Below are 16,943 nucleotides of genomic sequence, written 5' to 3' on the forward strand. Positions count from 1 at the left end.
TCTAACAATACTAATATCCAACCTGACACCCACACAAAACTCCTAGGGTCATTATCGATGACAAACTCAAGTTCAACCTACACATACTCCAATGTATATATAAAAAAAAAAAACAGAAACTAGGTCTGCTATATCGGAACAAAAAATTCCTAACCCCTGAATCTAGACTTACCCTGGGCCAGGCACTCCTCCTCCCCTCTCTCTTATACACCGCCCCATTTCTTACCAATATCCAGGCCTCCACTCTAAACAAACTGCAACAGACTTACCATAAAACAGCCAGATTCATTACTAACTCCCCATACAACTCACACCACTGCATTTCTTTAAACTCTCTTCAATGGCTTGAACTTCCCCAGTTTCTGCTATCTTATCAATTTCATATGCTGCACTCTATTCTTTATAAACCCTCCTTCTGTCCATCTCTATCTTCCTTAGTCTCCATCTACATCCCATCCCGGACCCTCCATACTTCTAACCAACAATTACTTGATATCTACCACCCAAAAAGGTCAGTAGGCAAACTACTCTACAAACACTCCCTTGTCCATGCTTGGAACAAACTTCCCCTTGACTTACGTTCAATCTCCCACGCCTCACACTTTAAAAATGAACTAAAATCTTATTTTCTCAATTCCAGAACCTGCCCTTGCCATGACCCTACCTAGTCTTTCTTCCCTTTATGTACCCTCAAAAGGACCTTACTTAGTACCTCATTACACCTCTCTCTCCAATGTGTCTACTATGCATTTGCACAATTTTATACAAACAAAAAATGTTCATTGTTGACCTATTGAACTATATAATTGTAAAATTGTTACTTAGCTTCTTTTTAATGCAACTTTAACTTTATGCATGTATCCCAACATATGTGAATTGTTTTGCTATAACTGCTATTATATCTATATTGTTTAAAATTGTACTTGTTTTAAAATGTATTACTGGAGCTTTTCTCCTCGGGTCTCCACTGAAAATGGGCCACAAGCCCAGTTGGACAAACCCGGTTAACAAATGTCAATAAATAAACAAATTAATTAATTAATTAAGAGTAGGGGCCATCCATTACATTTCTTCTGGGATATACACTATGTTGTTGTTTTTGATGAATATAGTAGTTTCTTCTAAGTCATTAAAGGTTCTCATCTCATTGGCAAAAAGTATTTTTATCTTGGCTGGAAAGGCCAGCTGTGCTTTAATGTTGTTTTATTTCAACAGTTTTATTATTGGCCAGACTTTTTTCCTTTGTTATAGTATTCTGGAAGAATAATCATTGTCAAACCTTATCTGGCTTTGGTTGTATTTTAAGGGTGATTTTCTCCAAGCGATTTTAGCATTAGTTCCTTGTCCAGAAATGAAAGAAATTTTATAACTATGGATCTAGGTGGAGTATTTGTTGAGTTAGAAGCAGGTTTTCTCAGTGCTCTATGTGCCCTTTCAATTCCAAATGAAAGTCCCTCTTTCAAGTCTAAAAATTCAGGAATCCAGGTTGTTAAGAATGAAATAATGTCTTCATCTTCAGTGTTTTCAGGCAGACCAAAGATCCTTATGTTGTTTCTCTTTTCCCTGTTTTCTAAGTCATCTATTATGTTAAGCAGCCATGTATTCTGTTTAAGCAGAAATTCGTTTTGGAATTCTTCCTCTTTGAGTCTCCCTTCAATGTCATTTAGAGAAGTCTCTATATTTGTATGGTGTTGTTGTAATAGTTCCTTAAGAGTATCAGTCTGTTTTTGAGAATTTGAGGTTTTCTAAGTCATTTTTAAAGCCATCAATCTTCAAAGATAGTTCCTGTAAGGTAGATGTCATCAATTGCAGTTCTTTTTTTAAAGCAGCTTCTGGATGAGAATTCCTTGAGTTGTTCATATTCAGTGACTCAATATATCTCCAAGTTACTTGACAGGAAAAATTTTGTATATGTCCACCAAAATTGATATTTATGTAGTTTAGTAGTTTAGCTATAGATTTCTGATCTTTTAAACTTGAAAATAATAAAATTTGCCTGTATGATTATACTAGTTTATGGAGCGCTCAAAATTCACTGCTCTCAGTTGTCCACCTAGGCTCCACCCCCAGGACACTAACTTTTGTCCAGTACTGTTGAGTCATCTTGCATCTCATACTCATGTTGCTTTTCAAAAGATAAGTAAAATAAAAAAGTTTTTGTAAATGTATCTTTTTCTCTCTCTCTCATCACACATAATTTCATATGGTAGAAAAATCTCTGGAGAACCTGAGGAAGATTTCTTGGTTTAAAACGTTGAATTTTGCATCCTCTGCAGGACCGTAACTTTTAACATGCTACATCACTAACAGTTTGCAATTCACTGTTCTAGATCAGCAGTTATATCAAGCAGTGCACATCAATTAGTGAAAATAAAACTTGTCAGAAAATTTGAAATGCATGGCTATTTCTGTTTTTCTCTTTTAAGGTAATGGAGAACTTACTATTTGTGTCAGTTGTTTCAGTCATCTGGAGGAATATTTCCATTATAACAAAATGTTTAATTGCCAGGTTTTCTTATATTTACTTTCAGGTGTGCCAGCACTATAACAAGGGTGATGGTCAGTTTGGAGCCTGTACTTACAAAAACGAATGCTTTAAGCTTCACATGTGTTACTATTTCATGCAAGGGAATTGCAGATTTGGTAATGGGTGCAAGAGATGCCATCGTTTTACTGATAATGCCAGCTTGAACAGACTACTGCAGAAATCTAACCTAAATGGCAACCTTCTTGAAAATTTACAAGCCATCTATGAGCATAAAAATCATGGCAACTTGAATAGCAGAGGTAAACAGCGTTTTTTTTAATTCAAATGTACTGTTTGTATGCTGAACTTTTTACATTGTAATTTTAATAACAATAATAAAGCAGACCTGTTCACGTTTACAGTACTGAATTTGGAGTCTTAAAGGTCTGAGTATAAAGTATAGCTTTCTTGATGAAGAGAATGTTAACATAAACTTGTCTGTTTTTTGTAGAGTGATTATGTTGATAAAGATGGTGCGGTTGATTATGAAGCTTTTTTAATGGTTCCCTCCCTTTTTCCACTGACCCTGCTGTAAGCCTGTACTTCTGTACTCTTTCTACTTCTCTTCTTTGAAAGGGCTGTCAGGAGTCTTCATGCTTTGAGGGCAGCAGGTCAGATTTCTTGCCTAAAGTGTGACAGACAGTGAGGACAGGGGATGCTCTCCTTGATACCTAACCTTCATGTTCTAACCTATCTGCCTTTGCACTTAAGCACAGATGACCAGCAGGTTACAGCACTTTACTAATTAATATGTTCTCTTTTGGCCAACTCTTCCATTACCTAAGCTTGCTTCTGAAGCTTGGTGGCTGATGGCACATCTCTGTGCCAGTAGGTCAACTAAAGGTTATGAAGTTCATTGATGTTCTAGTTTAACAGTCAGTCTGGGGTGTACATGTAAAGTCCTGAATTTCCATGCTCTCAGAATATTTCTAAGGGTAGAGAAAATGCCTGATGGAATACCTTGCATTTTTAGTACAGAGTTTAAATGATCTGTTTTGAAGGACCTTCTGCAGTGGGTGATGGTTAGGACCACCTTTCTAAGAGCTCAGTTTTGGTACAGCTAAGCAGTCTCTAACTAACGCACAGGGGCATACAAGCTTCCTGGCTGATGCACAGAGTAGTGTCACAACACGAGAACAGGAAGGTCACTCAGCTTCATGTTTCACACTTCTTTTTTATCATAGCCCATTCTTGATCTTAGCATGTTATAGAAAAGTTCTCTGATTCATAGCAGCATTTGGTCCTGTAAACTAAGAAAAAAACAGAGTAATGAACTCCGAGTAACTTTAATAGTTAAAAAATATGTAGTAAATCATCCAGTAAGCGCTTTTGTGTATGGTTAGACTTCTTCAGACTGAATGAATAAAAACAAAACACAGCATTATATAATGTCTTTAATTAAAACCAGTGTAGTAAAACAATTACATAATTGATCTAATTAAATCAATTCCTGCCTGCCCTAATGTTTCATCTTCTTTCTCTTTAAGTGTATTTTGAAGTTTTCTTTGTTATTTAATCCCAGATGGCTACTGGCATCTAACTTAAGTATCCAGCAATATTCCCTCCAGTTTAATTCCTTCTCAGCATCTAGCCTATTCATAAAAATCAGACACATGATCTAGAACCAAAAGTTTTAGCAAACCAGCTTCCCCTACACATTGTTCATATTTGCCTTATTTATTGCGTGTAAGTGTTCATATACCCTTTTGTATAACTCTCTAGTACTTTTACTTACATAATATGCAGGACACAATGAACACACAGACAGGTACACTATAAATTGAGATTTACATGTACCAGAACCTTTCACTGAAATTTTAACATAATTTATTGAAAATTCCTTTGCATCCACTTTTAAATATTGTCAATAATTACAACTTGAACATTTAAACATTCCCCCTTTTTTCCTTAATCTTTTTAAAATTTTACTTTGAAAAATATTTTTAAATGTCTTTCCTGTTTTACTTATAAAAACAGATGCTTCTACTACCTTTTTTTACATCTGGGATACTACTAAGAATTTTCTAATTTTCTTTCACAATATTTTTAATTTGTTTCCCATCTAAGGAATTTTGTACTAACCTTCCTGTGTTATAATCTTTAGCCTTAATATTAGGTGGTTCTATGTTGTTCTCCTTACTTTTTCTAGAATTATTCACTTCATGCAACTTTTCTTTTACCAATGTTTTATGATAGCCCCTGTAAATAAACTTGGAACATAAAGATGCTCCTTCTTTTAAAAACAATTCATCACAATCAGTCAGATCACTAACTCTTTTCAACTGCCCCTTAACCATATTATTTTTCATGCCATAGGAATTATTTTGTACCTCTTTCTTACATATTTTGGTTCTCAGATGTTCTTCACGTTTCACCGTTGCAGTCATCACACTTGGGTTATCTGCCTGCAGGTAGCCCTCAGTCGGCCCGAATACTAGAGTCTTGGGATTTCTGTATCGGTTGCTGTCGCTTCTTCCATGACGTCAGGTCATCAGGGGCATAAAACAGGCAGCCGACGCCATTACTTCAGTCATTCTTGCCAAGGAGCCTGAAGCAGTTCGCAAGTGCTGGTCGGCCATTACCTGAAATTTTCCTTTTTTCGAATTTCAAATCTGAAGTCTTCTAAAGCTAAATACCCCATTGAGGATCCTTTTTTCTTGCTCTAACTGATGTCAGAAAAAGTTAACAATTGTCTTGCTTGTGGAAAGCAAACACCTCACAGAGATTTTCATTCTTACTGCGTCACCTGTTTAGGGCCAGACCACAACATCCCTCGCTGTCGGTTTTGTGCCTTGTTTAACGCCCGAATCATTCATCGTCAGGATATATTTGTCGCTAAATTCTTTCGCTGTCGTTCTCCATATTCCGAAATGGCTTTGATAAGCCATCCGACTACCGATCTTACAAAATATCTAAAGAAAAAGACAGAGACAGACCGCATAGGTCCAAAACTGCCGACGACGCTTCTGTTAAGCTAGTCGCCAATCCGCCAGTACTCAGTGAGGTGCCTTTGCAGCCCCTGATGCCCGCTTCTACAGATTCGCAGGCCTCTGCTGAGACCCATTCAGAGTCTGGTATGCCGTGAGATGCTTCTTCGACTGTGGAACCTGCAGATGTCAATGGGTCCAGAGCCGCTGTGCAGGCTCAGGCTTCTGAGGGTGTATTTTGACCTGCCGATGTTCGAATTAAACTGACAACTTCGTTTTTAGCTAAAACTACCGAGTTTCTTAGGCCCAGAGTACACACTACGCCTAGAAAACAGACAACCAAAGTGCATGCTCAAGCTCCCATGCCACAAAAACAAATGCTTAGAATGGCTGAAGACCTTATTACCCTAATTAGGGGAAGCTAGCCTTCCCCTGCTAAGAGACAAAGAACTGAGTTTCATTCTGATTCCCTCTGCTTCCCCTCCAGAGGATTTTTCTTTTGGTGAAACCTTGCATACTTTAAGACAGTATTTCCGCTGGGAATGCCAGGGTTACCCTCCGTCCAAAAAGAGACTCAGAGAATTTTTAGAGTTGCCTCAGCACAGGCCTCTAGCTATACCCCCTGTCCTGGATGTTGTAGATGATGTCTTTATGGAATCCAGTCTTACTCCAGACACTTTACCCCCAGCCCCTAGAAAACCTGACAGGTACTACAGAGTACCTGATTCTCACAAATTTCTCTTCAAGAATCCTACTGCGGATCCAGAGACCATTTCCCAGGGACCTGAAGGTATTAAGGCTACTACAGCCAAAAACCCTACCCCTTCAGACAGGGATTCCAGAGCTTTAGACAGATGGGGTAAGGCAGTATATACTTCTGTAACTCTTGCCACCAGGGCTTTGAATTGCCAGTTTCACATGTTGAAGTACCAGCAACATATTATAGAACTAATTAAACAAAAAATGGGGTTACTTCCAAATTGCGCAGAAAATAAAGATTTACAAGAGTTAATGCATTCTGCAAACCAGGTTAGTAAGCATACTTTGCAGTGTGGCTTTGATGCCCTAGAGGCATCTTGCAGGGCTGCAGTCACTGGGTCTGTACTGAGAAGGCATGCTTGGGTGAAGGAACAGACATTGCCAGATCATGTCAAATCAAAATTACTAGACGCTCCTTTAAATAAGGACTGTTTGTTTGGCACCAAAGCAGAAGAGGTTCTTAAAAAGATGGAAGAAAAAGCTAAATCTATGCAAACTGTTAAAGAATTCTTACAAGTACAGCCAGCTAGATTCAGTAGGCATTGGCCTCCTAAAAACTCGTCCTTTCCAGCCCCTTCCAGCCCCTTCCAGGCCTTCTCAGTCCAAACCCAGGGGAAACAGGCCACCCAGACTACATTCTCAGGGTATGCAGAGATCTAAACAATGGAGTGCTCCCACCTCAAAAACAGGGAGTGTAAGCCGCCCCTTATGGAAAAAGCTCACAATGACTTTTCAATTATCCTTCCCAGCCCTGCCCAATTACTTGTGCCCCTAGGAAGAAAACTTGCCCTTCATGCAAAAAACTGGATGTCCATTACTGAGGACCGATGGGTCCTAAACATTGTATCCCAGGGGTACAGATTCTACTTCCATTCACTGCCAACCCCAAGTGGGTTTCCAGACCTTCCTCCAAACCAGTGGGCAGAGGCTCAAAAGCAAGTGCTTTCCCTGCTCAATATCAGAGCTATTCAACCTATTCCAGTAGAACAAAGGAGGCAAGGTTTCTACTCCAGAATTTTCCTGGTGCCTAGAAAAGAGGGCTCTTGGCACCCAATCTTGGATCTATCAATTCTCAACACCTTTCTGGTGGTCCCAAAATTCAAGATGCTTACCCTGCAACCCAATGCTAGCCAAGGATGCCTGGTTAGTCACTCTAGACTTAAAAGAAGCTTATCTGCACATCTCCATAAGGGAGTCATGCAGGAAATGTCTACGCTTCAGGGCAGGCTCTATGCACTTCCCTTTGGCTTATCTACTGCACCCAGAGTATAAAGTGCCTGGCTCCAGCCATTGCATATTGCAGGCAGAGAAATATCCAAATTTTCCCATACTTGGACGATTGCCTGATTCAGGCGGACAGTCAGGAATTGCTACTTGAGCACCTGGCATTTGTAAAAAGCCTTCTCACTTCATTGGGGTACACCATCAACGAAAATAAATCATAACTGGTGCCCAGTCAAAAGATTGTATTCCTGGGAGCAAGCATAGACACAACTTCCCAGATGGCATTTCTCACTCCAGAAAAACAGGTCTGTCTGACCGGGTCTACTTTAGGACTTCGGAAGTTTAATAGCTTGAATGCATACACATCGAACTATTAAACAATCGAAGTCCAAAAAAAAAAAAAAAAAAAAGAATTTAAACTAGTAGTATTGAAGTACATGGAAATCTCCACCTATGGAGATTTCCGTTTACATTTTTGATGTTTTGCTTTTGGGTGTACTCGTATTGTATTTGATATTCTCGGACTTCGAGCACATATAGTAGATCCCTATCTGACCAACTACTTCAAACAACTGGCCACCAGAACCCTACTATCTGCAAGGAAAATACTGCAAGCGCTAGGGCTCATGGCTTCATGTATTCTGCTCATTCCATATGCAAGACTGCATATGAGGAAACTTCAATGGTACTTAAAAAGTCTTTGGTGCCAACATTCTCAGGACCTGGAAACAGTCATTCCAATCATACCTTGTCTAAGTGCAGAGTTCCTTTGGTGGGCAGAAGCATGCAACCACAACAAGGGACTGCCTTTCACTCAACCCCTTGCCGCCCAAACCCTGACAACAGTCGCATCAGACTATGCATGGGGGGGCTCACATGGCAGGCAAATGCATTCAGGGCCACTGGAGCCCAGGCCAAATTCTCCTGCACATCAATCAAAAAGAGATGCTAGCTGTACAGAATGCTCTGACAGCCTTCAAATACGTAATCCTTCCAGGTCAGCTGCTGATAAAAACAGACAACACCACAGTTATATGGTACATAAACAAGCAGGGGGGAACCCATTCTTACCCACTCTGCAGTTAAGCCATGGCCCTGTGGAACACAGCCTTGAACAACCAAGTGCATCTACAAGCTCAATTCCTGCCAGGCAAAAAAAATTCACTGGCAGACGACTTAAGCAGAAATCTTCTAGACCCACACGAGTGGAAATTGGAGCCCAACACCTTCAACCTTCTAATCCAGAGGTGGGGAAACCAGCGGTGGACCTCTTTGCCTCCCCCAAGAACCACCAGTTGAGCAAATTCTGCACCAGGAACTCTCACAGCAGGGCCTGGAAGGTGGATGCCCTATCCTTCCAATGGGAAAAGCTCTCAATTTATGCCTTTCCCCCTCTTCCTCTCCTCTCAAAATACTACTCAAGATCAAACAGGACAGGCCAAGGGCAATTCTTATTGCCGCAGACTGGCCATGTCAGCACTGATACCCACTCTTACACAGTCTAACAACAGTGCCACCCTGGCACCTTCACCAGACTCCTACCCTGCTGTCTCAGCAGGAGGGACAGATTTTGCATCCACAGTTGCAAACTCTAAACCTTGCAGCCTGGCTTATCCCCTGAATACACCACCAGCAACCCTCAGCAAACAGGTGCTGGACGTCATTCGTGAAGCCAGAAGGCCTAGTACTAGGAAATCCTATGCTGAAAAGTGGAAAAGATACTGTTCTTGAAATCAGTCTCAAGGAAAGGACACAGCAGTGCCCTCCTTACCTCTAATCCTGGATTACCTAGAAGAGCTACTCCACAGAGGCGTGTCTTTCTCCTCCATTAAGATTCATGCGTCTGCCATCTCAGCTCATTATAATACTGAGCCACCTCTGTTTTATCACCTTGTCATCAAACAGTTCCTGAGTGGGGCTAACAACTTAAGGCCCCCTAGGAGAGCACCCACCCCTGCCTGGGACCTTAACTTTGTATTGGAAAAGCTCATGCTTCCCCCTTTTGAACCTGCTGCTTCAGCAGAGTTAAAATTCCTCTCTTGGAAAACAGCCTTGCTTTTAGCCATAACTTCAGCAAGAAGAGTGTCTGAGTTACAGGCGATAATGGCTGTGGAATCCTTCATTATTTTCCATGCTGACAGGGTTTCCCTCAGGACTAACCTGTCCTTTATGTCTAAGGTGGTGTCCAGTGTGGCTCTAAACCAATCCATCCATTTGCCAACCTTCTTCCCTAATCCTCAGAATAAAGAGGAAAGGATCCTGCACTCCCTGGATGTGCACAGACAGCTCATGTTCTACCTTGACAGGACTAAACCTTTCAGAAAATCTGACCAGCTGCTAGTGAGCTTTGCTACAGGGGCAGAGGGCAAGGCCATTTCAAAACAAACCATTTCCAAATGGATAGCACACTGCATCCATTTCTGCTACAAGCACCATGGAAAACCTACCCTACAGGGGTTCAGACCACATTCCACTAGGCCTACTTCCTCCTCTACAGCATTTCTCAAGGGAGTCCCTACCAGGGACATTTTGGAAGCTGCAACCTGGAGTTCTGTACACACCTTCTCCAAGCATTACCACTTATCTTTGTTTTCTAAATCCAGAGCTGGATTTGCTACAGCAGTCTTACAAGGCCTGCTAGCCAGCCCTAACTCTTCTTGACTGCCTCCACCCTTCCTCAGCTTTGGGAATCAACCCAAGTGTGATGACTGCAACAGTGAAACACGAAGAACATAGTGCAGTTGTGTACACTTACCATAAATGTAGATGTTTGAGTATATTCACTGTTGCAGTCCTGGTTTCCCTCCCTCCAGCCTCCTGGTTTTCTCTGTCCTTTCCACCTCTCCTCTCTATGGTCATTTTTACTGGCAGTGGTGTTTACTTTTTACAGGTGCTGTTCCCCATCATATACTAGCTTCCTATTTGGGGGATCCTGACATTTGGGGTAAGAATAACTGATGTAATGGTGTCGGCTGCCTGTCTTATACCCCTGTTGACCTAACGTCATGGAAGAAGTGACAGCATCCGACACGGAAATCCCAAGACTCTGGTATTCGGGCCGACTGAGGGCTAACTGCAGGCAGATAACCCAAGTGTTATGACTGCAACAGTGAATACACTCGAACATCTACATTTATGGTAAGTGTACACAACTGTACTTTCCTTTCCCTCCTTATAAACCTCAACATCTAAAAAATTCACCTTCAAATCTTAACAGAAAGTAAACATTAAATAAGCGCAGGCGGTATTCACATTTTGAATAAAAAGCATCAAGTTATTTAAATTTCTCCTCCAAATTAAAAAAGGTCATGTATAAAACATCCGTAATATATCACATTTTTGTACAAGTTGTTATTCATAGTGAATTCTTTCTCCCATGCTGTCATAAAAACATTGGCATAGCTGGGAGCCATGGCTGCTCCAATTACTACCCCATTTGTCTGTTGGAAGAAGGAACCACTGAATTAAAAAAAATTATATGACAAGACAACATCAAGTAGTTCCATAATAAGCATAACCATATAATTTGTAAAAAGTTTTGGTCATAACAATTCCCCTCTAACGAGTTCAGTTCCAGTGTCATTAGGTATCATAGTATACAATGATTGTATGTACATCATCACCAGATAATCAGAGTCACACACGGCAATCCCTTTAATAGTCTTTCTGAAGGCAAATGTATCACAAATAAATGGCACACCTCTCAACATTTTGTAGTTACTTGTCAACAAAAACAGCAAAGGCTGCAGCCTTACTCCCTCCAATTGTCACAACAGGTCTTAGAGATGGGTCCTCTAGTGACATGAATCTTTGGTTGGCCAAAAATTTTACTAATTTTAGGATTCTCCTTAGTGAAAAAAATAACTTCTTTGGCACAGATTCTCCCATTGCATAACCATTCTTCTGTCAACATATCAATAAAGCTATATGATCTGACTTTCTTATAATATTTGACATCCTGCAGCATACAATTCATCTTGTTGATATAAAAATCTTTGGGCCAGATTCAATGAAGCCTACGCTAAGTGTATACTGTTCTGAGTGAACAGACAACACAGACATACTCACACCTTCTTCCACCTACTTTTAGTTTTCCTACTGATATTCTTGTAGCTTTAAATATTGACAGGGATTCATAAAGGTTTCCACAAAGTGTAGACTACATATACTCTTACTGTAATGTTTCTGAGTGATTAGAAAACACAAAAAATGTGATAAAAAATTTTGTTGAATACATATCATGTATATTTAGTGTACACTTAGTGTAGCCTTTATTGAATCTGGCCCTTTGTCTATAACCACTAAAGAATTGCCTTTATCAGCTTTAATAATTAAAATATATTTTTAACTTCTTTAGTGCTAAATATTCCTCTTTTGTTAAATTAAAAAAAATGTTTTACAGTTTGCTTGCTAACAATTCTTTCAATTGCCTCTCTGTTATGCTCAACAAGGCTTCCAACTCTGGCATTAAATGGGAATTGTAATGTAACAATTAGGTTTTACAAACTTACAATCTTCTCTTTCCCCTTGTTTAAATACAAACTTGAAATTTAATTTTCTAACATACTCTCTAAAACTATTAATTACATCACATAGCTCAAGCTGCAGGTATAAAAGTCTAACCTTTACTGAACACTTTTAATTCTTCAAAATGTAAAAGTCTGCGCGACAAGCTAATTATTTTAAAATTACAGTCAGAAGTGATACCTTTTAATTGTGCCTGCTCTTCTTCCTCCACTTCCATTTCTGATTCTTCTCAGCATACTTGTTGCCTGTTCCCTGTTTCCCCATAGCTGAAGGTGCCCATGTGCGCTCGCCAGTACCTATGCCTTGATAAACATTTATTGGTTAAAAAAACTCTTCCATCATTATCGTTCCTTTTTTTCATATAATAACTGTTGTTGGAATTCGTCTTATTTTGATTCCCATTTGCAGCTTCCTTTTGGACCAGCCGTTCTGATCTCCTTACCTCCTTTGTGACCTCAGATGAATTAACAAAAACCTGGTTTTCCTCCAGTGGATCTGGACTGCTACAACCACTGTTTCAGCTACTTCATTCATTGGATATGCTATACTCTTTCGTACTCAGCCTGGTTTTTTTTTTTCAATTTTTTTTCTTCAGAGTTTAATTTTCTTTAATCAGTCTATCTTGAATGAGACAAAACTTTTTCTCAAAATTATCAGCAGTGGTATCTTCTTTTAACTTGAAATAATTCATTTTAATGCATTCTTCCAATTCATGAACTCTGTGCTTATAATAATTGACCATGGTAGCCATGTACTCCATTCTGTTTTTTGATTAAGCTCAGTTCACCTTTCTATGAGCTCTCTAGGTAAGTCACTGCCAATTGGCATCTTATGTACATGCATTTGGACCTATGCAAGAACTTTCTTTGCTGCTTGAGAAAAACACATAATATGCAACATTGCCTGAAGCACCAGATCTTCAGCCTGGTTACTCACTGAAAGCAGACAGAGCAGTTAGAAGAAGCCTTTCTTTATGTCACAGTATTGTTGATTTGGAGGAAGATCAACACAGGAAGTTGGTAGAAGAGTCCATTTGCAACCATAGGCAGGAGTCTAAGAAAGATGTGAAGATAATGGATCAGGAGACCAGGCAATGATCATAGTCGTCTTTTCAAGCAAGTTCACAATATTATTAGCCTCCAGTCCTCTGCAGGCCACAGACTGTCCTTCATATAGCAAGGAGCTGAAATTGCTTCATCTGAAGCTGACAGATACAAGAGGATCAGAAGAGACTGCACCTGGTAACTATTAATGAGTCCAGTTGATGTGATAATACCCTGTCCATAGTAAACTTGGCCAACTGCAAACTCATGCTTGATTGTCTGTCAAGTCCACTAGAGCAGACTGTGAGGCAGACCTTGCTTCTAGGGAGTTTACTGTTATCATTTTTCCATGTTCAAAGACTTTTTAGAAATAGTAGAATAGGGTCCAACATGCAGTCCTATTGTTTTTCACCTATATTTTCTGTCTGACGTAAGATGGGATGTGACCAGTTATACTGAGTAGCACATAACTGAAGAATATTATGTGATGCCAGTACCACTCTGCTGGACTGTCATGTTGCACCCCCCCCCCCACACACACACACACACACACTAGGGTCTGTCAGTTGCTCCCGGTCATAAATATATCCTTCTACCTCATACCTGCTGTGCACAAGGGGTGCAAGTCTACCCCACATTTGCCTGGTAGAAGGAGGATCCCACATCCCCTTTGAGGGAACTAGGGTCCTTTTCTTACAGATTACCAACAATCATGTCTCTTCACCTCCTCCACCTCCTGCCAGTACACATGTTCCCTGAATGACAGTCCTTTAAGGGGAATTTTGTCAAATTTGGATAAGTCTTTCTCAGGGTCCAGTTTTAGGACCCGTGCCTTATACTTATTATTACTGACCCCTTCCAGAATTGAATGTTGCATTTTATCCTATGATTAATTTCTTTTGAACAGTGCCAAAACAGGGTGTAGCCGAGAATTTAGAAATTGTACACTCTGGAGCCATATTGCCCCCCTCCGAAAAAAAAGGTACAGCTTATGCCATACCTCTGAATTACAATGTTAGACCCATACTGCTCCCTCCATAAAATGTATAGGCCATGAATTGGTGCTGCAGTGCATTATCTCTTTGGCCACATCACACAGACTGCCTTTTGGCTACAGTCCAACAAGTCACTGTAGAAAAAATGGAGGCCTTCATTTAAAAGGCAGTACTGTGACAAGACTCTTTGTCATATCATAGCAGCCAGTCTTGCAGATGTTAACTGACACCAGTGCTAGTATTCAGCACCAAGTGTTAGTGCCACATTACAGCAGCCAGTCCCATATGTTCAGCTACACCAGTACCAGTGTTCAGCACCAAGACTTTGTGCTACATCATGCCAGCTAGTTCCAAAAATCCATTTAAACAATACATGCACTAATAAGCCTCTATGCCATAACATGACAGGTGGCTCACAAAGTAGCATTCATCCCTTGCACACAGGAAAGCTAGGCCAGCATATACAGTATACTCTTAACACTTTACCAGTGACCAGAGTAATAACATTAATGCAGCTAAGCCCACTGCAATGAACACATCTGAATTCAAGGACTTTAAAAAGATGAACGCATTAAAACTATCCCCCAGATTTAATAAACTCCTTGTAGGAATAATGCAAGCCCTACATGGAGTATACCATAGCTGTGGCTGCAGCTCCCCTTCAGCAGCGTGCCTTGCATGTTAATGAAGGCACGCTACTGAGGGAGAGCCGTGTACACAATTACTGAATCAGTGTAGGGGGTGTGTTATAGTGCTCGGAGATGTGTCACACACCCCCTGCACTGTCAAAGTGCTGGATGGCACTACAGCAGTAAACAGAATGGTCTCCTTGCCCTGTTGTAAAAGTTATATGTAGGGGGTGTGTTAGTGTCCGTAACACACCCCCTGCACTGTCATATTGCCGTATGGCACTAAATTATTAAATGTAAGTTGTGTTCCTGGCCAGTAGTAAAATATATGTAGGAGGTGTGTTAGTGTCCGTAACCCCCCCCCCCCCGCACTGTCAAAGTGCTGTACAGCACTAAAATATTACATTAAATGTGTCCTCGGCCAGTTGTAAAATACTGTTTGTTTCTGATAACTTGTTGTAGTTAAACTCTTTTTTCTAGAGGCTCCTTTAGCTGTTTAAAACTTTTATTTAAAGGCTCACTGCTGCTTTTCAGCTGTGAGAAACATTTCTGCAGTTTGTTTCCCACCCTGTTGGTATAGTTGGTGGCTTTGCAGTTGCCCTCCCCTAGTGTAAATTTGATCTGGGACCCTCCTCCCAATCTAGTGTCATTACCTCATTCTACCCAGTACAGGGAGAACATTTGAAAAGGCCAATCAGCTTAGTTTCTGCTACTCCTTTCTCTCTTTCCACTAAAAAAAAAAAAAAAAAAACTTTTTCTAAGCTTGTTTCCTGCCTTTCCTGTGGGTAGTCTAGCCTGAATATAGATTTGCTGGGTCCAGGACTATTTGTAGGCTTCTAGGGGCCAAGCCTTTCTGTGTTGAAAGGAAGCCTTCTAGCTTAATTTTGTTTCTTAGAACTAGCCAGTTTTTTGTTTCAGCACTTGTTCAGAACTTATTGTAAGCACTAAATAAGCTACAAATTACTACAGCACTCAAATTTCCTCACTGTCTTGAGGAAAACAGTTTCTAGTACTTAACAAATAAGCACCTATCCAGGCATGTCTAAGGGTCAGCCCCCAGTGTTTTCTCCTGTCTACCTGATGAGTCTGGGCATCTTGGGGCAATGCAGTAATTGCCTCATGTACACAGACAACCCTCTCCTCCTACCACCCAACACTACAACCTGTGAGAGATGCACTTATATTGCCAAACTGGAAGCAAAGCTCTCTTCACCCAAGACTGGACTAGACAGTCAAGAGGAGAAGGTAAACACTTGCACCACACCACACCCAGCACATAGTCCCTCAAAACCTACACCACCAAAACACACACATAGAAACACAAAACACACACCTACATTCGCTGAGGCTCTCAGTAAAAACCTGCCCAAGCAACAGGGACCTCCAAAGCAGAAACACAAGCAACATCCACCCCCCCCAACACAACCCAAATGACACATAGCCCACAAAGTCAGTGTGCCACTCAACCACAGCCCATAAGGCATAACAAAGTACCCAACACTCTAGTCATAGGTAACTCTGTAGTCAGGCACACTGATGTTCCACTCACCAGGCAAAACAAGGAGAAAGTTACTGTCAGCTGCCTGTTGGGTGCCAGGATCCGCCACATAACACATGCACTCAGGTCACTCCACAACAAGTACAAATATGACTCTGTCATTGTCCATGTTGGTGTGAATGACCTGAGACGTACCTCCTTGGACTACATGAAAAGGAACATGGAGGAGCTGTCCAATCTTGTAGCCCAGGCAGGTATGACCCTAGCCCTGAGTAGCATCCTGCCATCACCCAGAATGATACCACAGTACAAGGACAAAATGATTGACTTCAACAATTGGCTAAGCTTCTGGAGTCATTCTAAGGGGATCCAGTATCTGTCTGCCTGGGATGACATGATCGACAAGCCACGATGCTTTGCCAGAGATGGCCTGCACCTGTCGTCCCTGGGATTCCGGATACTGGCTAAGGCTCTAGCCACCCCTATAGTGCCTTTTTTTAGGCAAGGTTCAAATGACAAATTCACCACCCTAACAGGTACAGGCAAGAAGAATCTGAGGATATTGCTACTCAATGCTGGAAGTCTAAACCTCAAAATGCACTCTGTCGAGGCACTCCTTAAAATGGTGAACATCGACATCTGTGCAGTGACAGAGACGTGGTTTAAGGCTCCAGAGAGTACCCCTGCATTACCAGGCTATAATTCATACCACACCTTTCGGCCACCTAACCTGGACTGAAACACTAAAGGCAGAGGCGTGTCTATATTCATTAAGGATATCCACACCTCCAGACTAGTTGCTCAGCATAATGCA

General features: G+C 40.9%; 1 protein-coding gene across 1 annotated transcript in view; it reads left to right on the top strand.

Annotated features, from left to right (window-relative positions):
* The window catches only part of LOC122815569 (protein mono-ADP-ribosyltransferase PARP12-like), a 1,409,919-nt gene that overhangs the window by 346,580 nt on the left and 1,046,396 nt on the right, over positions 1 to 16,943 (top strand). The window contains exon 3 of the mRNA XM_044088175.1: positions 2,532 to 2,787. Within this exon, the coding sequence (XP_043944110.1) occupies positions 2,532 to 2,787 (256 nt within the window). The remainder of the gene's footprint in view (positions 1 to 2,531; positions 2,788 to 16,943) is intronic.

This window comes from Protopterus annectens, chromosome 11.part0, assembly GCF_019279795.1.
Source record: "Protopterus annectens isolate FY-2018-M chromosome 11.part0, PAN1.0, whole genome shotgun sequence".
NCBI lineage: Eukaryota > Metazoa > Chordata > Ceratodontiformes > Protopteridae > Protopterus > Protopterus annectens.